The 27,465-nt window shown below is 45.1% G+C and overlaps 1 protein-coding gene across 1 annotated transcript; it reads left to right on the top strand.

Moving 5' to 3' along the window:
- Positions 1–261: 261 nt before the first annotated feature.
- Positions 262–26,497, top strand: dnajc12 (DnaJ (Hsp40) homolog, subfamily C, member 12). Its single transcript, XM_078223645.1, has 5 exons — positions 262–744; positions 6,986–7,064; positions 18,917–19,056; positions 20,800–21,025; positions 24,345–26,497. The coding sequence occupies exons 1-5, from the start codon at positions 667–669 to the stop codon at positions 24,437–24,439; spliced, it is 618 nt and encodes a 205-aa protein (XP_078079771.1). The 5' UTR covers positions 262–666; the 3' UTR covers positions 24,440–26,497.
- The last annotated feature ends 968 nt before the right edge of the window (positions 26,498–27,465 follow it).

The raw sequence follows: 27,465 nt of genomic DNA, 5'->3' as shown, positions 1-27,465 counted from the left end.
CCCAACCATGCTGTTATTTCTGGTTCCTGTACTGTATATACCCTCATATGGAGACTGGGATATCATACCCCTCCATATGGTCTCGCTGTTCACTATCTCTGTAACCCCCTGGAGCCCCACAATCCCTCTGAAATTTCTGAGTTCCTCCAATTCTTGCCTTTTGCACACTCCCGATTTCAAACACCTCGAAGACACTGCTTAACAACTTATTTCTTTGAGTAAGTTCTTGATCACCTGTCCCGATGGCTCCGGACCTAGCTCAGTGTCAAATTCTGTCTGATCCGGCTCGAGTGCTTCTGGGACATTTCATGACCTTAAAGGTGCTAAACACTGACAAGTGTGTTGTTTTGGAATTTAACCCCTCCTTGCTCGAGTCGCCGCATTTGAAACTTGCCTTAGTTTTTAATTAAAGCTGAATGTGTCAGATGGAGCTGTTGAACAACATTGCTGGCCTGTGTTAACAGGCAGAGTGAGGGAGGGAGGCTGCCCACTTGTGGCTCTTCAGAAGGTCTCAGTAGACTGGCTTGTGTGTGTGTCTCAGTGTGAGTCACTGACAGACAGCGGCACGCAGAGTGGGCGATATATCCGCTCGGCTGTTTATAAGGAGCCAGTCCAGCAGACTGGGAGAGACGGGAGAGACGAGAGGGGAACATTCCTTCTCTCCACATGGATGCGATACTGAATCACACAGCCGAGGATTCCGAGGATTATTACCGGCTGCTGGGCTGCGACGAACTGTCCACGGTGAGCAAGATCCGCGGTGACAGGTGCTCTCTGCACTGGCTTCCAGCATTTAACTGGGTCAAAGCTTAGCAATGTATCACACTGCTGACAAGTTAGTATGTTAGTGTCGACCAGATTTCATATTAACCGTATAATTAACTGATCAATTGTAGTATTTGAATATTAACTAATTAGTAAATTTACACTGGCCAGTTTGAATATTAACACTGACCACTTTTTGATTTGATTTATTATTGTCACATGTATTAGTATACAGTGAAAAGTATTGTTTCTTGCTCGCTCTACAGACAAAGCATACCGTTCATAGAGAAGGAGGGTGCAGAATGTAGTGTTACAGTCATAAATCAAGTTAGTACTTTGGCACTGCGCGGTGGGTATTTTAGCGCTGACCTGTTTGAATTGGAGTAGTGATCAGTCGTTTCCAAGCTCCAGATGTCAGTCGCATCTGTGGTTGAGGTGGCAGCACACTGTACTTTGCAGCCCCAGTTTGTGGGTTCAAGTCTGACTGTATAGCCTGAATGCCACAGTCTGGTGTGTCCCTGAGGATGGGCTGCAGCACAGTCGGTGTATTTTTCTACCTCCCTAGCTCAGTGGGAATGAATCCCAGAGACAATTTTGAAGATGAGAAGGGGTGTCGACCCTGGTGGCCAGTGTCAACATGTCCAGAATAATACTTTAGCCAGTTATTATCACATTGCAACCTGTGGGAGCTGGCTATATTGTATTGGCTGTCATAGATCTTACACTTTGATTGTATATTTTTGTCTGTCCTTTACTCTCCTGGGTTTGTTGAAGACATGGTAGAAATGCAAATCTTTCTTTTTGCTTTGATCAATGTTTACCCAATGCTGATGAGCTTTAGTTTGGATGCTGAGAACTTGTTGCATGTTTCTGAGTGTATCACACTGGAGTGATTAGGGGGTGGGTGCATTAGGAGTGATTAGGAATGTTGGTTTGTCATAAAATCCCTACAGTGCAGAAGGAGGCCATTCAGCCCATCGACCCTGCACCAACAACAATCCCACCCAGGCCCTATCCCCTTAATCCCATGTATTTATCCTGGCAGTCCACCCTGATACTAAGGGGCAATTTAGCATGGCCAATCAACCTAACCCGCACACCTTTGGAGTGTGGGAGGAAACCGGAGCGCCCGGAGGAAACCCACGGGAAGAACGTGTAGACTCTACACAGAGTGATCCGAGACTGGAATTGAAGCTGGGTCCCCGGTGCTGTGAGGCAGCAGTGCTAACCACCGTGCTACCCTACATGAAGTAATTATTCAGTGATATACGTAGTCCATGTGATAAACATCTTAACTACTGTCCTTCCAAAACTCAATTTCTTCCCCAAACTCCTTGAACACATTCTTGCTTCTCAAATTCGTGCTCATCTTTCAGGCAATTTCATTTCTGGACCTCTCCAATTAGTTTTCTTCCCCCGTCACAGATCAGGAATGATCCTTATCAAGGTTGCAAATGGCCTTCCTTGTGACTGTGACCATGATACTCTAGCCCACTTTCTCCTTCTCAATCTGCTTGAAACCTCTGACACTGTTAACCTCACCTTCTTCCGACAACACCTCTCCACCATTGTCCAGATGGGACTGCTCACACCTGGCTCCATTCCTCTCTGTCCAGCTAAACAAGCTATTCTCCATCAATTGCTTCTCTTTCCACCTTCACAATGTTTCCCAAAGAATTTATCTTTGACCCACTTCTATTTCTTATCTACATGTTGATCCTATGAAACATCATCTAAGAGAGCAGAGGAGGGGGGACCTGATCGAGGTGTACAAAATTATCAGTGACATAGAACATAGAACATAGAACATAGAACATTACAGCGCAGAACAGGCCCTTCGGCCCACGATGTTGCACCGACCAGTTAAAAAAAAACTGTGACCCTCCAACCTAAACCAATTTCTTTTCGTCCATGAACCTATCTACGGATCTCTTAAACGCCCCCAAACTAGGCGCATTTACTACTGATGCTGGCAGGGCATTCCAATCCCTCACCACCCTCTGGGTAAAGAACCTACCCCTGACATCGGTTCTATAACTACCCCCCCTCAATTTAAAGCCATGCCCCCTCGTGCTGGATTTCTCCATCAGAGGAAAAAGGCTATCACTATCCACCCTATCTAAACCTCTAATCATCTTATATGTTTCAATAAGATCCCCTCTTAGCCGCCGCCTTTCCAGCGAAAACAATCCCAAATCCCTCAGCCTCTCCTCATAGGATCTCCCCTCCATACCAGGCAACATCCTGGTAAACCTCCTCTGCACCCTCTCCAAAGCCTCCACATCCTTCCTGTAATGTGGGGACCAGAACTGCACACAGTACTCCAAGTGCGGCCGCATAGATAGGTTGGATGTCAAGAAACATAGATAGGTTGGATGTCAAGAAACTATTTTTCCCTTAGTAGAGGGGTCAATAACCAGGAAATGTAGATTTAAGATAAGGGGCAGGAGATTGAGGGGATTTAAGAAAAACTTCTTCACCCATAGGGTGATGGGGATCTGGAACTCACTGCCTGAAAAGGTGGTAGAGACAGGAACCTCCACAACATTTAATAAGCATTTAAATGAGCACTTGAAACACCACAGCATGCAAGGCTGTGGACCAAGTGCTGGAAAATATGATTAGAATAGATAGGTGCTTGATGGTTGGAGTGGACATGATGGGTTGAAGGGGTTCTTTCTGTGCTGTGAAACTCTAACTCTAACTGACAGATATGTAGTTCTAGTCACTCACCCTCTCTTCTGCCTCCATGTTGTCATACTCTTTGTCCAACCCAATCCTGGGTAAGTCAACATTTCCACAAATGAAACATTGGGAAAACCAAAGGAATTTAATTGCCTTTGGCTTCTGCCACTTGCTCTGCTCCCAAGCCACTGATTCCATCCCCCTCATGGCCACTGTCAGAGGCTGTTGGTAACCTCAGCATTCTAACTGACCCTGGCATGAGCTTCTAACCCACCAGCTCTCCATTACAAAGAACAGTTACTTCCATTTACACAATATTACCGGGCATCGCTCCAGCCACAAAAACCTCACCAGTTTATTTGTTACCTCAAAATCCCAGATTCTCCCTCCTGTTCCAATAGTCTCCCGATGACTCCCGATCTGAACTCAATGTCATTGGAAGTCCAGAAACAGGCGTCACAGTCTGAGGACTCGGGGTAAACCATTTGGGACAGAGATGAGGAGACATTTCTTCACCCAAAGAGTGGTGAGCCTGTGGAATTCATTACCACAGGAAGTAGTTGATGCCAAAACGTTGAATGTATTCAAGAGGCGGCTGGATATAGCACTTGGGGTGAATGGGATCAAAGGTTATGGGGAGAAAGCAGGATTAGACTATTGAGTTGGACAATCAGTCATGATCGTGATGAATGGTGGAGCAGGCTCGAAGGGCCGAATAGCTCCTCCTGCTCCTATCTTCTATGTTTCTAAAACTCCCAAACCATTGGATGAGATCAAAGCTCTTCAGTCCTGTCATATCCAGTTATTGAATGATGGTGGACAATGAAGCAAATAATGGGAGCTAATGACACCACCAAGATCCCCATCCTCAAAGACCCAGAAGGCCAGCACATCTGTACAAACGGTACGACTGCAAACTTTGCAACCACCTTTAGCCAGAAGTGCCAAGCTCATGAGCAATCTTGAACGTAGATGCCAGTCTTCAGCCAACTCAGATCATCAGAAGTGATATTAAGGAAAAAAGAGCTGAATTGCAGGGGTGAGATGAGTTACTACCCTTGACATCAATGCAACAGTGTGCGATCACGGAGTCCTCATAAATGGGACTCAGGGGAAAAACCTCTGCTGATTGGAGTCATATCTGGCACAAAAGATGGTTGTGGTTGTTGGACGTCAATCATCTCAGTCCCAGGATATCACTGCAGGATTTCCTCAGGTTAATGTCCAAGGCCCGACCATCTTCATCTGCTTCATCAATGACCATCCCCCCCATCATAAGGTCAGAAGCAAGAAGTTGACTACACAATGTTCAGTTCTATTTGTAACTTGTCAGACACTGAAGTAGTTTGTGATCAGACACTGGACAACATTCAGACTTAGGCTGACAGGATCGGAACCCCGTCCACCAGCCAAGACATTCACTCCCTTCACCACTGACACACAGTGGCAACAATGTGTACCATTGACAGGATGCACTGCCGCAACTCATCAAGGTTTCTTCAACAGCAAACCCTTAACCCCTACCACCTAGAAGGACAAGGGCAGCAAACACATGGGAACCACCACCACCTGCAAGCTCCCCTCCAAGCTATACACCATTCTGACTTGGAAATACATCACTGAACCTTCAATATCACTGGGTCAAAATCCTGGAACTCCCTCCCTAACAGCACTGTGGGTGTACCTACACCACATGGACCATAACTGTTTAAGAAGGCAGCTCACCACCATCCTCTCAATTGGGGATGGGCAATAAATGGAAACTTTTGCAGGGAAGCCTATATTGGGAGATTTTTTAAAAATGGAATGTTACAGGAGTTGGCATAAATGGGTCTTTTTCTAATTGGCAGTCAGTGACTAGTGGGGTTCCGCAGGGATCTATGCTAGGACCCCAACTGTTCACGTCATATATTAATGATTTGGAAGAGCGAACTGAATGTATATCTGCAAATTTAGAGATAATACAAAGTTGGGTGGGAGGGTGGGCTGTGAGGAGGATGCAGAGATGCTTCAGCGTGATTTGGACAGGCTGAGCGTGTGGGAATCTGCATGGTAGATGCAGTATAATGTGGATAAATATAAGGGTATCCACTTTGGTAGCAATAATAGGAAGACAAGATTATTACTTGAATGGGTGTAAATTGAGAGAGGTGGATACTCAATGAGACCTTGGAGTCCTCGTGCATCAGTCGCTGAAAGTAAGCGAGCAGGTACAGCAGGCAGTAAAGAAGGCAAATGGTATGTTGGCCTTCATAGCGGGAGAATTTGAGAATAGGGATAGGGATGTTTTACTGCAATTGTATTAGGCATTGGTGAGGCCACATCTGGAGTATAGTGTGTAGTTTTGGTGTCCTTACCTGAGGAAGGATGTCCTTGCTATACAGGGAGTACAGCGAAGGTTTACCAGGCTGATTCTTGGGATGGCAGGTCTGTCATATGAGGAGAGACCAAGTCGGTTAGGATTATATTCATTGGAGTTCAGAAGAGTGAGAGGGGATCTCATAGAAATTTATAAAATTCTAACAGGGTTAGACAGGGTAGATTCAGAAAAAATGTTCCCAATGGTGGTGGAATCCAGAACTAGGGGGGTCATAGTTTGAGGATAAGGGGTAAACCTTTTAGAACTGAGGTGAGGAGAAATTTCTTCACCCAGGGTGTGGTGAATGTGTGGAATTCACTACCACAGAATGTAGTTGAGGCAAAAACATTGTCTGATTTCAAGAAGAAATTAGATATAACTCTAGGGGCTAAAGGATATGGGGTGGGGGGGGGGGGGGTGGTGGGTGGAAGTGGGGGATCAGGATATTGAATTTGATGATCGAAATGAATGGTGGAGCAGGCTTGAAGGGTCGCATGGCCTACTCCTGCTTCTAGTTTCTATGTTCCTATGGGCCTGGGACATATAGACAAGGATGAGGTGAAGTTGGGCAGTAATCAATTGGTCCAGCAGGGGCAGTGCCTCCAGATTGTGGCTGAGTGTATGAAAAGGTGTGTTTTTACTGGATCAGGGACCCTGTGCATTTACAGCCACTCTAACCCCAGCTGTGCTGTTATCTGAAGTTTATAGACTGTGTCTGATTTGTCACCATTTTTCAAACCACTGATCCCAATGATCTCCGAGAGCAGAAGACACACGCAAGTTCAAATATTTAGAAGTCATTCCTCCTCTGTATCATTTTACTGAATCATTGCATTTAGTTGAAAGGTCAGTGTTATTATATCGTAAATCAAAAATCTTGTTCAGAGAACTGATGCCGTGTTTAATCAGCAGTTACCAGGAATTACTGCTGTTATGTGTGGAAAGCCTCAGGTCAGTCGTTACCATGGTGAATGAATTACATCAATACAAGCTACAGGGCACTAACTTCCTGAATGCAAAATTAACTAACCAAAAAGAAGTAATAGATACACAAAAGGAAAGACCAATCCATAGTTGACAGACAGGTTTGCTCATTATCTTCCGGATGACATTGGTGACATGAGGTTTTCTCCTTATACTCCAAGTTGTTTAATGATTGAACCTTTATTTTTCCAGACTGAGCAGATTGTTGCAGAGTTTAAAGCCAAGGCCCTAAGTTGCCATCCCGACAAACATCCGCACAATCCGAAAGCAGGTAGGTGTGTATTCAGAGTCAAATCTATCTTGTGAACAGCTTGTGCCTTGGCAACGCTGCGGCAAAGTGGTTCACTTCGCTGGCAATTTGCAATTTTTGATGTCACGCTTTGTTTCAGAATTGAGCCATGCAACACTGAGCTGAGAAGCAGCCAACTGTCCTGCTCACACTCCCTCAAACCGACCGTTCCTCACAGTGCCAGCCGGTACATTCATGTCCCTGTGTAGGATGGGCACACTTCAGTACACCCCTAACTCTTCAGTTAACAATCTGCTGTCAATTCCACTCACTGCACCACACAATTTCCCATCTCTGCTCCAGTGACATCCCCCCCACTGCTGTCGAGAGCTGGGAACAATTGAGGTTCGGTTCCCGGGGCAGGGATAGATGCCAGGAAATGGGGGCGGGGGGAGAATTGGGGAGTGGGGTGAGTTGGGGAGTGGGGAATGGGGAGAGAGGAAGATAGAGAGGGAGCATGGGGAGCCAAGGAGAAATGGAGTTTCAGAGATGAGGGAGAATGAGATTGAGAACAGGCGTTTGGATGGAGGCTGCAGGATGGATTAGATTAGCAAAGCAACATTTTCTGCAGGACCAGGAGAAGCAAGATCAATGTGGAGAATGGGAAATCCCACTCTCTCTGTGTTGATTTCGTCTTAACCACAACCCCCCCCCGCCCCCCACTGCCGCCTGCCCCCGCTCAGTTTCCCCTCCTCACTTTTAGTTCACCTTCTTCTCCACCCTCCATTTCACTACTTTCGTCCATCAGTTTCTACTGCTTACCCTCGATTCCCCTCTCTTCCTCAGCCTCGATTCCCTCCTCCTCGATTCCCCCTTCCTCCTCACCCTCGATTCCCTCCTCCTCGATTCCCCCTTCCTCCTCACCCTCGATCCTCCATTTCCTCAGCCTTGGTTTCCTTTTGACGGTTCAGTACTGACTGTGTTCACAGGCACCATGCTGCATGTTTACATGTTTATATGGCACACGGAATGACAAAAGACAAACTTGGGGGAAGTTTTGGACCAGTAAATATGTAGCCCCAGTCCACTGGAGCTCAGGATTCATTGCAGAATCCCTCCAATGAGCTGCTGTGAGCTATAACAGTACAGCACAGGAACAGGCTCTTCAGCCCTCCAAGCCTGCACCGACCATGATGCCTGCCGAAACTAAAACCATCTGCACTTAGAGAATGTATCCTTCCATCCCCATAGCAAGATTTAGCGTAAAAGTGTAAGAAAGAGACATTAATTGATTCTTGTGCCAAAGACTAAAAGTTTAAAAGGAGAAGCTCTTCAGAACTTGCCTGGGAAGATATGATAGGTTGTTTTGAGATGTATTAATGAAAACTAATCCACGTCATTGCTACTTGCGTCATGGAGTCTAAGTGTTGTGTTTATTCTGGAATTTTCCCAGACTGCATTATTATTAAGATTGGACACAATAGTTCTACTTTTTCATAAACACATTTCTTTGTCTCCGTCTCAAACAGCTTAAATAGGGTGGAAAAAGAATGTAGCAAAATAGCACCTGGTCAGCACGAAACACTTCAGGGACGGATGACACAGTGGTACATTTGTTAAACAAATATCTATGCAGCTAAGTGATGAAACTTTCTGTTGCTGTGGGTAACGCACGTACTTCCATGTCTCACTGGTTTTGATGAGACTCTGGAACCTGGATGATTTGCCCATTGTGAGTGGGAGATAAAATAAAGAAACTGTCTTATTGTTTCAAGGTACTGTCCGGCTAAATTCACCGGCTTTTAGTGAATACACCAGCAATATTAGTCACACTGCAGACCGCTTATTAAACAACATGTTCAGCTAGCTTTGCCAAATATTCTGCTATGTAAGTTTTGGTAACATTACTTCTCAATTAGTGGCAGGAAAATTCTACCCTGATAGAATGGTGCTGCTGAATGTATTTTGGGACAGTCGCCAGGTTCACTGACCTGTCTTGATGGCAGCACACTTACCTCAGAGTCAAGAGATTGTGGCTTGAAGCTCCATCCTAGGCTTTGAGCAGGTTGGAACTTTGTTGGGGTATTGAGAGAGGATTCTGTCCTTCAGCAAACAAGTTCAACTGAGATAAAAACAGAAAGCAGTGGAGAATCTCTGGAGAGTGGAGCAGGATTAAAGTTTTGAGTCCGTTTGTCTCATCTTTAGAGCTGATCAGATTGCATTTGAAATGGTAACTCTGTTTCCCCCTCCACACATATTGCAGACCTGCTGAGTTTATGCAGCATTTTCTGTTTTTATTTCAGATTTGCAGCATCCACAGTAGTTTGCTTTCACTTAATTTAATTTCACTTTGGCTGCCGGTTCAAGTGGGTGTGAAAAATCTGTGAGACTGTTGTAGAGAGGAGATCTCCCAGAATCCTTGCCTATATTGACCCTTGTTACAATGTAACCAATGGCAACATGCTGTGGTGGTCAGCTGACCCGGTAGATATAGGAACAGATGGGGATTGGGTGGAAGCACTAGTGGCCCATGTGGTTGTGTAATGAAGGAGCTTTATTGAACCTTCACTTTGTGAAGTTGGGTTTTGATTATTATTGTTTAAGTTCATTTATTGGCGTCACAAGTAGGCTTACATTAACACTGCAATGAAGTTATTGTGAAAATCCCCGAGTTGTCACACTCTGGCACCTGTGCGGGTACACTGAGGGAGAATTTAGCATAACCAATTCACCTAACCAGCATGTCTTTTGGACTGTGGGAGGAAACCGGAGCACCTGGAGGAAACCCTTGCAGACACGAGGAGAACGTGCAGACTCCACACAGACCGTAGCCCGAGACCGGAATTGAACCCGGGTCCCTGGCACTGTGAGGCAGCAGTGCTAACCACTGTGCTACTGTGTCGCCCTTGCTTGCTTGCTACTGGAGGATTCTTACTGCCAGTTGAACAACCCTCAACACCATTGAATGGTCATTTATTATGTCTTGAACACTCAAATCTCCTCCTCCGTAACAACAGTGAATACTCTTCAAAAGCACTACATTGGTGATGAAGCTTTTTGGCTTGTCTTCAGGACATGGAAGGTGCTATATAAATACAACTCCTTCTTAATGCTAATACAGTGTGTGCCAAGCTGCTGTTCCGCTCTGTGTATCTGATAATTACTGGGTGAGTAGGGGAACGAAAATGAAGACTTAGAAAATCGTAGTACAATAAATCAACATGGTTTCATGAAAGGGAAATTGTGTTTGATAAATTTATTCAAGTTCTTTGAGAATGTATTCAGTACGGTAGATGAAGAGGAACTAGTAGATGAAGATGAGGAACTAGCGTATTTGGATTTCCAAAAGATATTTGATAAGATGCTATATAAAAGGTTACAAGACAGGATTAGAGTTCATGGTGTCAGGGGTAACATATTAGCATGGATAAAGGATTGGTCAGCTAACAGGAAACAGATTTGGGATAAATGTGTCTTTTTTGACTTGGTAAACTGTAGCTAATTGAGTGCCAGAGGGATCAATGCTGGGTCCTCCATGACTTTAGAGAGAATTGAGAGGTTGGAGATGGGGCAGTAGGTTGCAGAGGTGGAGCAGTTGAGGGTTGGTTTGTGTGGAATGGGGTGATGATGCCAAAACTAATAGCTGAGGGAAGTAAATTGTTAACAAGATGGACAACAATGGGGAGCAGGAGGGGAGGTTGGGTGGTCAGACATACAGTAGGAATAGAGTGGAGCAGAGTGGGTCTCCTAGGCAGAGCGGGCATGAGGGGAGATAGGAGAGAAACTAGAGAATGCTGCCAGGTCAAGGCGAGGGTAGAGTTTGACCCAGTGGCCTAGGGGAAGAGTGTGAAGTGGCAGAGGCAGCTGATTGGATAGTCTTGATCTTAGTGACAAGTTGGTTCCTGAGTCCCTCATGCTCAGATTTGCGGGGTGAAGGTGGAGAAGACATGGGAGAGGGGCTTCAGAAGATGGGTTTTCAATACAAAAAAGATGCCAGAATTATCTTTGCATTCCAGGATGATCCTGGAACAGCGAATGGTTTTAACAAATGGGAACCGGACCCATTAGATTTTATGTGATCCAACCAGACCAGGGCCGGAATTCTCTGACCTCGCCCGAGGCTGGGATTTTCCAGCTGCAATGAATGGAGATTTGGTTGAGTGCCAAACACTCCGTTCTCGCTGGCAGCAGTGGCAGAGTGAACAACTTTGGAGAATTCTGGCCCAGGTGTCCAGTATATCCTTTCAATTCTCTCCCTTGTTCTTAAGGGAGTGGAGGTGAGGGTGATATCAGGAAATTGGCCAGTCAGAATGTGCTGAGATTTTGATACCTTGTGTAATCAATCAGTTTAACAGATAATGTAAAAAACAACTCACAATTTTATCAACATAGGAATAATTAGGAGATTTTTTTTTATTCGTTCATGGGACATGGGTGTCGCTGGCCGCCAGCATTTATTGCCAATCCCTAGTTACTCTTGAAACTGAGTGGTTTCCTAGATCATTTCAGAGGGCAGGTGAGAGTCAACCACATTGCTGTGGTTCTGGAGTCACATGTAGGCCTGACTGGGTAAGGATGGCAGATTTCCTTCCTTAAAGGACATTAGCGAACCAGATGGGTTTTACCAACACTTGACAATGATTTCATGGTCGTCAGTAGACTCTTAATTCCAGATTTCTTTACTATTGAATTCAAATTCCACCATCTACCGTGGTGGGATTCGAACCTGGGTCCCCAGAACATTTAGCTGAGCTTCTGGATTAATACCCTAGTGAGGCCATCGCCTCCCCATAGAATAGAATGAGGGCCTGCGGTTGCTCTCGTATTCCCCCCTAACACACTGAGGTGCTATTGTTCCACTGTGACTGAACAGTTGTGGTGATTGGTTTGATAACACTGCACTGACCAAGCAGCATAGCAGGTAGGAAATTTGATCAGGAGACAAAAAAATTGGAATTGCAGCCGACGTTTAGCCGGTTACAATCTTCCCGGGCCATTTTTTCTGATGTAATCTGGGCGCTGGCTGATTTAAATATTTATGACCTTATTTCAATATCATTAGTGAGCCCGGGATGCAATTTGCGGGCTGCCCTAGCTCTCTGACCTTGCTAGTGGAGGTCCTCACCGGCAAGGATCACAGATGATCCCCACCAATAGGGACCTGACGTGATGGCCTCACCGGTGGGACTGGAGGCCATTGAGGACCCCTGGGTAGTCAGGGGCAGGGGAGGCAGTGTCAGCCTGGGTCCCTGGCACTGCCCAACAGGCACCCTGGCATTGCCAACTGGGTACCTGGCAGTGCTGAGGGGGTGGGGCCTCATGAGGGCAGGGCCAGACAGGGGTGGAAGGGGAGAACTCTGCATGGGGGTGGGGGCTAGTGCTGGGGCTGGCGATTGGGGGTCGAGGCTGCCGATCGGAAAGCCAGACATCAGGGATTGGGTGGGGGGGGGAGGGGTAGTGGTCTGTGGGGAGGATGGGGACAATGTCCGTGGGGAGGGGGTGGGGCATTTGCATATCCCCTATTTACTGTGTAGACTTGTACACAGTATATGGGAGATGAGGACGCATGCCTGGCAGTCTATAGCTGGCTTCCCTGGTGAGCTTAGGCTCTGAACCCTCCCCCCACCCCTCCCCCATCACCACTCCCCAACAGTGTGAAACTCCCAACTGCCAAAACAATTGACAGAGAGTGGGGAAAATTGTGCGGGGTAGCTCGCTGAAAAGACCGGAGTGAAACTCTCTGCTATTCAGACTTTTGTAAGAATGTTTTGGGGAAAATTCCACCCATTATCTTTACATTCACGAAGTTAAGAGAAATATTAGGAACATGTGTTTATTCCTTGACCTCTGGTAACCCAAGGGTTAAATGGTTTTTGAGCAGTATTCCGGTTGTTGATGAGGTATTTTTTTCACTTTATTCGGGTTGGTTTAATATAGGGCAAGTTAATTAAACCCAATTCATTGTTCCTGGAGCAAGTTTTCCCTTGTCAGTCTTGGCACATATTGAGATCAGTGTAAGAGTAATTGTTTCGTACTGTCGTGTTTGTTTGACATGTGCATCTGAAGTTTCTGTTAAAATATTAGTTTAGCACTAAACCACACTATGAACAAAATTTATGAATGCATTTTTAAATTTAAAACAACATTAGATTTGTCAAACATTAAAAGGAAAACACTGGGAATCTGCTAGGAAATCATCAACAATTGTTGCTCAAAATGATATTATGCCTGTTCAGATTCTTGCTTTGAGTGCGCAGAAGCTTTTAAACTGCTGTGTTTGGTCTAAGGGGCAATTGCATGAGATTTCATTCTGGGCTGGTTGCAAACAGCATGGGCTAGATTGCCATTGGAGGATCTCCGTCTCCAAGCTTGTGTCTAGAGAGTCCCTGGACCAATGTCGAAGGTCTGTTCTTACTCCATTTGCCCATTGCAAATGAAATACAGAAGTAGCCTGAGCACCTGACCAGCATTTCTCAATCACGAAGAATAGGAGAGTGATACTGTTGGACATATATTTTCAATTAGGAAACCAATAGCTACCAGAGCAGGTCAGAGGCTAGGAACTGTGCAGTAAGTCACCTCCTGACTTCCCAAAGACTGTCCACCATCTACAAGGCACAAGTCAGGAATGTGGTGGAATATTATCCACTTACTTGAATGAGTGCAACTCCAACAACACTCAAGAAGCTCGACACCATCCAGGACAAAACAGCCCATTTACAAGATGCACTGCAGGAATTCACCAAGGTTCCTTAGGCAGCATCTTCCAATCTCCAGGTGGTGATGTTCCCAGGTATCTGCTGCCCTTGCCCTTCTAGATGGTAGTGGTCGTGAGTTTGGAAGGTGGCCCCTCAGGAGCCTTGGTGACTTCTGATTAGCTCTAGAATGTGCTGCTCGAGGGAACTGTGTATGACACATTTTGCACTAGGAATAAGTCTCCCAGCGAGGCTCTACTGAGTGGCTTGATGTCATCTTATTGAATGGCACGATGGGCCAAGTGGCCTACTCCTGCTCCTATTTCTTATTGATCTTATAAGAACATAAGAACATAAGAAATAGGAGCAGGAGTAGGCCATCTAGCCCCTCAAGCCTGCTCCACCATTCAATAAGATGATGGCTGATCTGATAGTGGGTTCAGTTCCACTTACCCGCCCGCTCCCCATAACCCTTAATTCCCTTAATGGTTAAAAATCTATCTATCTGTGACTTAAACACATTTAACGAGGTAGCCTCTACTGCTTCATTGGGCAGAGAATTCCAAAGATTCACTACCCTCTGGAAGAAGAAGTTCCTCCTCAACTCTGTTCTAAATTGACTCCCCCGTATTTTGAGGCTATGCCCTCTAGTTCTTGTTTCCATTGTAAGTGGAAATAACCTCGCTGCTTCTACCCTGTCTAGCCCCTTCATTATCTTATCTGTCTCTATAAGATCTCCCCTCAACCTTCTAAACTCCAATGATTACAGGCCCAGTCGACTCAATCTCTCCTCATAAGCTAACCCCCTCATCTCTGGAATCAACCTGGTGAACCTTCTCTGTACCCCCTCCAAAGCTAATATATCCTTTCTTAAATAAGGGGACCAAAATTGTACACAGTACTCTAGGTGCGGCCTCACCAGTACCCTGTACAGTTGCAGCATGACCTCCCTGCTTTTATACTCCATCCCCTTCGCAATAAAGGCCAACATTCCATTTGCCTTCTTGATCACCTGCTGCACCTGCAAACTGAGCTTTTGTGATTCATGCACAAGGACCCACAGGTCCCTCTGCACGGTAGCATGTTGTAATTTTTCACCATTTAAATAATAGTCCATTTTACTATTATTCCTTCCAAAGTGGATAACCCCACACTAACCAATGTTATACTCCATCTGCCAGATCCTTGCCCACTCACTTAGCCTATCCAAATCTCTCTGCAGACTCTCTGTGTCCTCCACGCAATTTGCTTTCCCACTCATCTTTGTGTCATCCGCAAACCTTGTTACCCTACACTCGGTCTCCTCCTCCAGATCATCTATGTATATGGTAAATAGTTGAGGCCCCAGCATCGATCCCTGTGGCACGCCACTAGTCAATGATTGCCAACCGGAAAAGCACCCATTTATTCCGACTCTCTGCTTTCTGTTAGATAACCAATCCTCAATCCACGCTAACACTTTACCCCCAACTCCGTGTACCTTTATCTTATGCAGCAACCTTTTGTGAGGCACCTTATCGAATGCCTTCTGGAAATCTAAATACACCACATCCACCGGTTCCCCTCTGTCAACTGCACTCGTTATATCCTCAAAAAATTCCAGTAAATTAGTCAAACATGACTTTCTCTTCATGAATCCATGCTGCGTCTGCTTGATTGAACCATTCTTATGACGGTTGGTGTGCTTCATTCCCTTTTCCCTGAGTCACTGTCACAAACATAGCTGATTGGTTCTCTTCCCCAAGCCATGCGTCACACTTTGAAGTGGTAATTGTACAATCCACGCTCCCTGAGATTTCCTGCGGTAGGTTACCTGTCACACCGATTGTGCAACCATGCTCGCTCCAGAATGATGTTTGCAAAGTTGTTTGTTGACTGGAAGCAATGATGAAATGGTTTGTTTTAAGATACATGGAAATTTCAGTCACTCAATAACCCTTAATAAAATTAATCATCATCCTTGTATTTGAGGACAGCTTTCTACCATTCATAGAACTTGACATTTGCCATTAACAACAAAGGACTGTGAGAATCTACGTACTCCTGATAAGAGCTGGAATTCTACGGAGGAGGATTAGCCTATCTACGTCCTTTAAATCAAATATTTGTCTGTCTGTTAGGCAACAGTGTTAATTTTGAAACTGAGTGAAGGGAGAGGAATATCAGTGCCAGGGACCCGGGTTCAATTCTGGCCTCGGGTCTCTGCCTGTGTGGAGTTTGCACGTTCTCCCCGTGTCTGCATGGGTTTCCTCTGGGTGCTCCAGTTTCTTCCTGCACTTCAAAGATGCGCAGATTGGCCCTGCTAACTTGCCCTTCAGTGTCCCAAAATGTGTAGGCTACGGAAATTGATGGGGTAAATGTGTGGAGGGGGGGATTTACAGGGATGGGGGGGCAGTTACAGGGATAGGGTGGGGGGGCTGACCCTGGGTAAATAGCTCTGTCAGAGAGTCGGTGCAGACTCAAAGGGCCAAATGGCCTCCTTCTGCAGTGTAGCTATCAATGATCCTATCACATATACGGAATAGAGTCAGTCAGATGAAAGCTAAGAGGTGTTGATTTCTTAAGCTTACCCAAAGATATATGGGCAATATATTTAAAGTCTTACATCTGCTTAAGCATTTGCTAAAATTCCTGTATCCAGATTTGTAATGGGAATTCTCCATGTACACATGTCGGGGGCGATTCTCCCAACCCGCTAGCGGGCTGGAAGACATAAGTGGAGGCCGCTTAGCGGGCTTTCCCGCTGGGTACCATGGCCTCCACACGTCTCCAGGCCCCAGATTTCTGGCGGTGTCAGCTCCGCGCTGGAAATTGATCTTCACACCCCGTGTACAATCTCTCCTGAATGCTGAAATGTTGAAATGTATCCAGGAAAAGATAGGGAATAAGAAAAAAATAAACACCTTATTAAAGGCTTCTCCATGGCCGGGAAGACCTTGCACCAACTCTGCTGAGTTGCAATGATTGTAACAGAAAATGAACGTTGTTCCAACAAACCTGGGCCAATGCCCAGGAGCAGAAAGATTTTACCTCCATAGAATAGAATCCCTACAGTGCAGAAGGATGCCATTGGCCCATCGGGTCTGCTTCGACTCACTGACAGAATATCTCACCCAGTCCCAACCCTCGCCCTATCCTATAGCTAATCCATCTAATCTGCACATCTTGGGACACTAAGAGGCAATTTAGCATGGCCAAGCCACCTAACCTGCACATCTTTGAAATGTGGGAGGAGCACCTGGAGGAAACCCATGCAGACACAGGGAGAACGTGCAAACTCCACACAGACAGTGACGCAAGGTTGGAATTGAACCCGGGTCCCCGACGCTGTGAGGCAGCAGTGTTAACCACTGTGTCAAGATGTCATCCCATTTTCTTATAAAGTTAGAATCAGGTTCTCAGAATTTTTTTTAGCTTTGATTTGTAACAGATATATAACGCACAGTGTGCCAAGATAGAGTCAGAAAAATGCCCCCATTGCATCTGCAGCAGTCAAAGACAAACCACCTAACTATTCTAATCCCATTTTCCAGTGCTTGACCCATTTGGTTTGCATTGGTATCACCAACGGCCATCTAAATACTACTTAAACAGACAGCAAGTTCCAGACTCCCACCATCCTTAGTGTGAAAATGTTTTTCCTCACATCCCCTCTCAACCTCCTGCCCCTTACCTTAAATCTATGCTCCCTTGTCATTGATCCCTCCACCAAGGGGAAAAGTTTTTACTACTCTATCTATGCCCCTCATAATTTTATACATCCCCCTCAGTCTCCTCTGCTCCAAGGAGAACAACCCCAGTCTGTCCAATCTGTCTTCATAACTAAAACTCTCCAGCCCAGGCAACATCCTGGTAAATCTCCTCTGCACCCTTTCCAATGCTATCACATCCCTCCTATAATGTGGATTCCAGACTGCACACAGTACTCTAGCTGTGGCCTAACCAACATTTTATATAATTCCAGCATAACCTCCCTGTTCTTAAATTCTATGCCTCAGCTAATATAGGCAAGTATACCATATCTATTTTATCTACCTGTCCTACTATCTTAAGGGACCAGTGGACATACACACCAAGATCCCGGTGATCCTTGGTGCTTCCCAGGGTCCTGCCATTTGTCTTTTTTGTCCTGCCTAAGTGCATCACCTCCCACTTATCTGGATTTAATTCTATTTGCCACTGATCAGCCTATCTGACCAGCCTGTCTGTATCGTCCTGCTTTCAAAGGCTATCCTCCTGACTATTTACCACAATACCAAGTTTCATATCATCTGCAAACTTACTGATGAATCCCCCTACATTCAAGCTTAAATCATCTTTATAGACTACAAACAGCAAGGACCCCAACTTTGATCCCTGCAGACCCCACTGGACACAGTTGTTCCAATCAGAAAAACACACCTCGACCATCACCCTCTGCTTCCTGCCACTCAGCCAATTCCAGATCCAATTTGCCAAATTTCCTTGGATCCTTTGGCTATACCTTTGCTATCAGTTTCCCATGTGGGACCTCACCGAAAGCCTTGCTGAAGTCTAAGCAGACTATGTCAAATGCATTTCCCTCATCTACACACCTGGTCACCTCTTTGAAAAAGTCAATCAAGTTGGTCAGACATGATCTCCCGTTAGAAACCATGCTGACTGTCCTTGATTAACCCCTGCCTCTCCAAATGCAGATTAATTCCGTTTCTCAGAATTGCTTCCAAATGTTTCCCTGCTCATCCCTTGTGCTAGTCAAGTCCTAACACAGGGTCAAAGGTCAAGGAAAGTTCAATTTTTCTCTGCCACCAAAGGGTGATCCACACTTTGAATGGTGTTCCAGACAGCTGGAATGGCAAAAGCCAAAAGTTTACACTCAAATCAAGAGACTAATGCTGGATAGACAGGTCATGTGATGACTGATGGCGGGTTAAGCTTGGGTGCCCTGAGCCCTTCACCATCTTCTTAGACGGTCCCTTGGGATTGAAGGTTTCCACGCTGGTGTGAGATAGCTGATAATGTGTTGTCTGCAAACTCTGCGGGGCAGGTGGCGCTTGGCGGGTTGGGTAGATGTTTGGAGGTTTGTGTGCTTCCTCTGATACCCCAGTACAGGGCAAAGGACTTATTTGTTTTGTCAGTCAGCAAGGAATGTGTGCTGTGTAGATTTGTGTTGTACACTCTGCCAGCTTTATTGAGGGAGCCTTTGATTTTTCTCTCTAGTTGAGCAATTTCAGAAGCTGCAGCAAGCTAAGGAGACCTTAACCAATGAAGAGCACCGTTCCCGCTATGACCACTGGCGTCGCAGTGGGATTGCAATTCCGTTTCAACAGTGGGAGGCTCTGGGCAACAATGTCAAAATGGTGAGTAGTTTCCAGGGCTAAGCACTAATCTGTTGACCTTTTGGCCTAGAAATTGTATTGCATTGTACTCATCTTACAGGTTCATGTGGACAGCTAAGGAGCCGATAGGCTGTGTATGGCTGTGCTCAATCCATGCTGGAAGTATTTTTAAAATTCATTTGTGGGACATGGGTGTCACTGGCTGGGCCAGCATTTATTGCCCATCCCTAGTTGCCCTTGCTCAGAGGGCATTTGAGAGTCATTGCTGTGGCGCTGGAGTCACATGTAGGCCAGACCAGGTAAGGACGGCAGATTTCCTTCCCTAAAGGATATTAGTGAACCAGATGGGCTTTTCCAACAATCGACAATGGTTTCATGGTCATCAGTAGATTCTTAATTCAAGATTTTTTTATTGAATTCAAATTCCAGCATCTGCCACGGCGGCATTCGAACCCGGGACTCCAGAACATTAGTTGAGTTTCTGGATTAATAGTCTAGCGATAATACCACTAGGCCATCGTCTCCCCATAAGTGGAGGTGGCACAGTGGTTAGCACTGCTGCCTCACAGCGCCAGGGACCCGAGTTCGATTCCTGGCTTGGGTCACTGTCTGTGCGGAGTTCTCCCTGTGTCTGCGTGGGTTTCCTCCGGGTGCTCCGGTTTCCTCCCACAGTCCAAAGATGTGCAGGTTAGGTTGATTGGCCATGCTAAATTGACCGTAGTGTCAGGGGCATTAGCAGGGTAAATATGTGGGGCTAGGGGAATAGGGTCTGGGTGGGATTGTGGTTGGTGCAGACTCAATGGGCCAAATGGCCTCCTTCTGCACTGTAGGGATTCTATATAAAGAAAAGTATACAGCTCGCTACATTAATGAAGGCTTGTCCTTAGGCGACCAATAACTAGACTGTTAACTTTTGCACTGAATAACTGATGAGAATTTCTCTTAACAGTCTTTTCCTTTATTCTTTTCTGGGATGCTGGCAAGGTCAACATTTGTTCTCCATGTGTCTGTGTTGGTTTCCTCCGGGTGCTCTGGTTTCCTCTGACACTCCAAATATGTGTAGGTTATGTGGATTGGCCATGCTAAATTGCCCCTTAGTGGCTCAAGATATGTAGGGTTTATGGGTACAGTGTGAGCAGTGGTGGTGGGGTGTGGGGGAGGCGGGGGGAAGAGAGATTGGGTAAGATGCTCTTTCAGAGAGTTGGTGCGGATGCAATGGGCCAAATGGCCTCTTTCAGCACTGTAGGGTTTCTATAGTTCTATGGAATATGATCGCAGAACAGATCAACCTTTGCACCCAGATCTGTCAGTGGGATTTGTGTGCAACTCCACACCAGATGCACCAATTCACCAGTCTAAGTGCCACACTTGAAATATTGGGCTGGAATGTTGACGGAGCTGTGCCAAATATCAGAGTTAAGTCCCGCTAATCTTAAAAGGGACAAACTCTACATAGTTGCAGTGGTGACTATGAAACTATTGCCAATTGTACATATTCTCCCCTCTTTAAAAGCGAAACATGATGAAAAAGTTGTGGAGATGCAGGAAATGGCAACTAAACAGTAGCAGGAGATGTAAAAGTGAAGCGACCAGTTGGTGTAAATATTACTCTACATAGCATTAATTGCAGTGTTAATGTAAGCCTACTTGTGACACTAATAAATAAAGTTTTCAAAGTTCATGTCAGGAAAGAAGAATGTAAAAGATGTGAATGGAACGAAAGGGCTGAAGAATTACAACTTTGCCAATACTTATGTCTCCTAGTCCATGCACTGGGCAGTGAGAAGTAAGAAAGAGCCAATGCTGGAGGCACCCACTCTACAGTCAGGTGGTGCTCCAAAGACAAGGGAACAAAGGCCGCCAACAGAGGAGGAATGGAATGAAGTGTCTACTAGTGACATGGAACAGGCGGATTTAGATGAAGCTGGAATCAAAGAGAAAATAATTGCTAACGATGACCAGAATATTTTGGAAAGTCCCACATCTCCACGTGAGTATGGAAAACTGATTTTTAAAAAAAAATTGTTCAGTGCGATATGGGTGTTACTGACAAAGCCAGCACTTACTGTCCATCCTTTGAACTGAGTGAGTTGCTTGGTCATTTCAGGCGGCAGTTAAGAATTAACCACATGGCTATGGGTCTGGAGTCACGTGTAAGCCAATAGATCAGCTAAGGACGGTGATTCCTGGCTTCGGTCACTGTCTGTGTGGAGTTTGCACGTTCTCCCTGTGCCTGCGTGGGTTTCCTCTGGGTGCTCTGGTTTCTTCCCACAGTCTGAATGGCGTGTTGGTTAGGTACATTGGCCATGCTAAATTCTCCCTCAGTGTACCCGAACAGACGCCGGAGTGTGGCGACTAGGGGATTTTCACAGTAACTTCATGGCAGTGTTAATTAAGCCTACTTGTGACACTAATAAATCAACTTAAACTTAAAGATTTCCTTCCCTAAAAGGCATTAGTTTAGATGGGTTTGTATAATTAGCAATAGTTTCATGGTCACCATTGCTGAGACTTGCTTTCAATTCTAGATTTATTGATTTAATTTAAATTCCAGCAGTTGCCATGGTGAGATTTGAACCTGATCATTAGCCCAGGCCTCTGCATTACTAGGCCAGTGACATCATCTCCCCTCTTTAAAAGCGAAATAAGATGAAAAAGTTGTGGAGATGCAGGAAATGGCAACTAAACAGTAGCAGGACATGTAAAAGTGAAGAGAGCAGTTGGTGTAAATATTACAAACATTCAGCATATTAAGGTTTTAAGTTTTTTATTTATTAGTGTCACAAGTAGGCTTACATTAACACTGCAATGAAGTTACTGTGAAAATCCCCTAGTTGCCACACTCCGGCGCCTGTTCGGGTACACTGAGGGAGAATTTAGCATGGCCAATGCACCTAACCAGCACGTCTTTTGGACAGTGGGAGGAAACTGGAGCACCCGGAGGAAGCCCACGTAGACATGGGGAAAACGCGCAGACTCTGCACAGACAGTGATCCAAGTGGGAATCGAACCCGGGTCCCTGATGCATGAACACATTACAACATTGAGGCATTGGGCTGCTATATAGAGCAAAGAACAAAGAAAATTACAGCACTGGAACAGGCCCTTCGGCCCTCCAAGCCTGCACCCACCATACTGCTCGTCTGAACTAAAACCCCCCTACCATTCCGGGGACCATATCCCTCTATTTCCATACTATTCATGTATTTGTCCCCTTAAAACTCACTACCATATCCACTTCCACTACCACCTCCAGCAGCGAGTTCCAGGCACCCACCACCCTCTGTAAAAAAAAAAAGATCTGCCTCATACATCTCCTTTAAACCGTGCCCCTTGCACCTTAAACCTATGCCCCCTAGTAATTGACTCTTCCACCCTGGGAAAAAGCTCCTGACTATCCACTCTGTCCATGCCCCTCATAATCTTGTAGACTTCTATCAGGTCGCCCCTCAAACTCTGTCGTTCCAATGAGAACAAACCAAGTTTCTCCAACTTCTCATAGCTAATGCCCTCCATACCAGACAACTTGCTGGTAAATCTTTTCTCTACCCTCTCCAAAGCCTCCACATCCTTCTGATAGTGTGGCGACCAGAATTGAACATTATATTCCAAGTGTGGCCTAACTAAGGTTCTATAAAGCTGCAACATGACTTGCCAATTTTTAAACTCAATGCCCTGGCCGATGAAGGCAAGCATGTCTTCATAACTGCTACAGAAATTCAGGAACTATGGAATCTGATGCAGGTTTAGATGTTGGGGAGTTACGTAAATTCTCAATCTTTATGTTTATATAGCAGGTCAACAGTTAACAGTATCAACTGAAGGAAATGTAATTTACTTCAATTTGCCAGAAACCAATGGAGCTTTTATAGTAGTCAGTAGAGAGAATTAAGTCACTAAGATAATTGCACGCTAAGGAAGGATTAACAAGCACATTAACAAGGTTAATAAATTTCCTGAATAGGCAGTCTGCTCAGAACATCGGTATTGAAAATGGTTATGGTTAATTGGCCTTACGTACCTGAGACTGGCATAAGTAGGCCTGTCTTGTATGTTAAGTGTGAGCTATTGCTCTAATCTGGGTGCAAGAATTAACTTGGAGCAAAGGAATCTTGTAGGGTAACAAAGTTTGCAGACGACACAAAGATAAGTGGAAAAGTGAATCGTGTGGAGGGCATAGAAGGTCTGCAGAAAGACTTGGACAGGCTGAGTGAGTGGGCGAGGATCTGGCAGATGGAGTATAACGTTGACAAATGCGAGGTTATTCACTTTGGAGGAAATAATAGCAAATTGGATTATTATCTAAATGGAAAAAAATTACAACATGCTACTGTGCAAAGGGACCTGGGGGTCCTTGTGCATGAGATGCAAAAACCCAGTCCGCAGGTGCGACAGGTGATCAAGAAGGCAAATGGGATGTTGGCCTATATCGCAAGGGGGATAGAATATAAAAGCAGAGATGTCTTGCTGCATCTGTACAGGGCATTGGTGAGGCCGTAGCTGGAATACTGTGTGCAGTATTGGTCCCCTTATTTGCGGAAGGATATATTGGCCTTGGAGGGAGTGCAGAGAAGGTTCACCAGGTTGATCCCAGAGATGAGGGGTGCTGATTATGAGGAGAGACTGAGCAGATTGGGTTTGTACTCGTTGGAATTTAGAAGGCTGAGGGGGGATCTTATAGAGACCTATAAGATAATGAAGGGGCTGGATAGGGTAGAGGTGAAGAGATTCTTTCCACTTCGAAAGGAAGCTAGAACTAGAGGGTATAGCCTCAAAATAAAGGGGGGTCAGTTTAGGACAGAGTTGAGGAGGAACTTCTTCTCTCAGAGGGTGGTGAATCTCTGGAATTCTCTGCCCACTGAAGTGGTGGAGGCTACCTTGTTGAATATGTTTAAATCACGGATAGATGGATTCCTGATCGATCAAGGGAATTAGGGGTTATAGGGATCAGGCGGGTAAGTGGAACTGATCCACTTCAGATCAGCCATGATCTTATTGAATGGCGGGGTAGGCTCGAGGGGCTAGATGGCCCTACTCCTGCTCCTATTTCTTATGTTCTTATGTCCTTATGTATTCAGTGAGTTTTTATTTTGTCCTCACTGTGGCCAGATTTAATGAACTTGAGAAGATGAGCATATCTATAAGGTGTTAAAGTTTTGCATATAACCTCTTGTGGGCATCTCAGATAGTCCCTGTAACAGTTCACTCACTTGCATTTTGCAGACACCTCAATTATTACATCCTCTGACCACAAGCAGTGCCACAGGCGGGCCATCTTCTGACTTGTTTGAATTCTGATTTTTCTGCAGGAATTTCCAATGTGAACAATTGTCATTACCATTTTCGCTGGACAGCAGACTCTCCTTCAGAACTGCTACGGAAATTCAGGAACTATGAAATCTGACGCAGGTTCAGATGTTGGGGAGTTACGTAGATTCTCAATCTTTGTGTTTATCATGTCTTTCTCCCAGATAAATGCTTTCCCTGTCACTTGATACTCTATGGGGTCGTCTTATTGTGATATTTTGTGTACTTCCATCGACTTGTCTTGGTAAAAGCCACTTCCATCATGGGACCTCTGAATAGAGATAACAAGTGTTGTTACGATTTCTTCTTGTATATGTTAAATATTAATTGTAAGACCCTCTAACTGACCTAAATGTTTTGGCCTTTACTCTGTGTAGTAATGGCAGAATAACTTCGATATTGTTCTGCTAGGTGTGGTATACCTTTATTAAAGCACTAACCAATCATTCATACTCATGATAATACCAGCAGCCAGAGTCCACCTCAGTGGCCAATCTGCTGACAAACCTTCTGTGCTTGACCTCTGAGCAACTGACAGGTCACCCTAACTATGGCAGCAATGATATCTTTGTTGTTTCTTTATGCTGTCTTTGTGCCTGACCTTTTGCCATAGAAGGTAATATCTGGTTTTAGCTAAATGAATTGGTTTTCAATTATATCATTGTCCAATTTCCACTCCTTCTCCAGATGTCTCCTGTTAAGGTCCCTTTCAGGAATCAAGGTTGGTGCTTGAATAAACACCCATTTAGTTTCACTAATTTTCTCTTGTACTGTTATCAATCCCAAAGTGCTGGCAGAGGAAGGCAGATTTATTAGTTTTAACAAGCAAGAAGGGGCCACAGTCCGAAGGAAACATTTCTACACGATGTTTAGTCTGTTTTTTAGAACCTGCTGACTCTAGCAAGGTCCTGCCTTGGCCAAGTTACCCACCATGCATTTCTCCACACCCATACTACACCATCCTTAAGATGTCTTTGAACATTAGCTTCTTCTTTCACCTCTGTGATGGGATTTTCATAGTAACTTCATTGCAGTGTTAATACCTATTTGTGACACTAATAAATACATTTTAAACATGTCGCCACCAGGAGAGAAATTCCACACACGTCCTCACTGCAACCAGATTACATTTGATGTGTCAATGACCACCCTTCCAACATAAGGTCAGAAGTGGGAATATTTACTGATGATTGCACAATGCTCAATGATATTTTCAACTCCTCAGATACTGAAGCAGTCTATGTCCGTATGCAACAAGACTTGGTTAACGTTCAGGCTTGGGCTAATAAGAAGTAAGTAATATTCACACCACACAAGTGCAAGGAAATGACCATCTCAACATGAGATAATCCAAATGCAGAAACATTTGGACAATATCTAGGCTTGGGTTCACAAGTGGCAAGTAACATTTGTGCTACATAAGTGTGAGGCAATGACCATCTCTAAAAAGAGAGAATCTGAGCATCACCCTTTGATATTCAATGGTATCAACCTTGCTGCATCCCCCACTGTCAACATCCTGGAGATTACCATTGACCAGAAACTGAACTAGACTAGCCATACAAATACAATGGCTACAAGAGCAGATCAGAGGCTGGGAACCCTGTGACGAGTAACTCACCTCCTGATTTCCCAAAGCCAGTCCACCAACTATAAGGGACAAGTCAAGAGTGTGATGGAATACGCCCCACTTCCCTGGATGGGTGCAGCTCCAACAGCACTCAAGAAACTCAACACCATCCAGGACAAAGCAGCCCGCTTGATTGGCACCCCTTCTATAAACATTCACTCCCTCCACCATCGATGGACAGTGGCAGCCATGTGTACCATCTACACGATGCACTGCAGGAACTCACCAAAGGTTCCTTAGGCAGCACCTTCCAAATCCACGACCAGTACCATCTGGTATGTACTTAGCAGGTATGTAGGATCACCACCACCTGGAAGTTCCCCTCCAAGTCCCACGCATTAAAAAATATATTGTTCCTTCAATGTCACTGGATCAAAATCCTGGAACTCCCTCCCTAACAGCAGTGTGGGTGTACCTACAACCACACGGACTGCAGTGATTCAAGAAGGCAGCTCACTGCCATCTTTTCAAGAACAATTAGGGATGGACAATAAATGTTGGCCCAGTCAGTGACACACCCATCCTAAGAAAGAATAAAAAAAACAAGAAATAAAGATATAGTTACATGGTTCAAAAATGATTGATACATTAGAAAGGTAAATAATACTTTGGCTTACAGAATTCACCTTAAGTGTATAGTTTTGCCTGAGTGCATTATTACATTTCCAGACTAACCATTTAATTCACTAACTCCTCCTGCTCTTGCTGGAACATTGTGGCCATTAAAGAACAAAAGAACAAAGAGAATTACAGCACAGGAACAGGCCCTTCGGCCCTCCAAGCCTGCACCGTCCATGCTGCCCGACTGAACTAAAACCCCCTACTCTTCCGGGGACCACATCCCTCTATTCCCATCCTCTTCATGTATTTGTCGAGACGCCCCTTAAAACTCACTACCGTACCTGCTTCCACTATCTCCCCTGGCAGCGGGTTCCAGGCACCCACCACCCTCTGTTTAAAAAACTGCCTCGTACATCTCCTTTAAACCTTGCCACTCGCATCTTAAACCTATGCCCCCTAGTAATTGACTCTTCCACCCTGGGTAAAAGCTTCTGACTATCCACTCTGTCCATGCCCCTCATAACCTTGTAGACTTCTATTAGGTCTCCCTTCAACCTCCGTCGCTCCAGTGAGAACAAACCAAGTTTCTCCAACCTCTCCTCATAGCTAATGCCCTCCATACCAGGCAACATCCTGGTAAATCTTTTCTGTACCCTCTCCAAAGCCTCCACATCTTTCTGGTAGTGTGGCGATCAGAATTGAACACGATATTCCAAGTGCAGTCTAACTAAGGTTCTATAAAGCTGCATTAGTCTCATCTTCCTTTTTCTAAGTCGGCAACACGATTCACACACTAAATACATTACAGCTACAAACTGTACCACTACCACAACATGCAAATTATCCTTCTCCAAGAACATATTGCAAAATTAGTCCCAATATCCCAGCAAGTTATTACCAGGATATCTTAAATTTAATGGTGGCACAGTGGT

Source organism: Mustelus asterias, chromosome 11 (assembly GCF_964213995.1).
Source record: "Mustelus asterias chromosome 11, sMusAst1.hap1.1, whole genome shotgun sequence".
NCBI lineage: Eukaryota > Metazoa > Chordata > Chondrichthyes > Carcharhiniformes > Triakidae > Mustelus > Mustelus asterias.
This window is presented reverse-complemented; position numbering and strand designations above follow the sequence as displayed.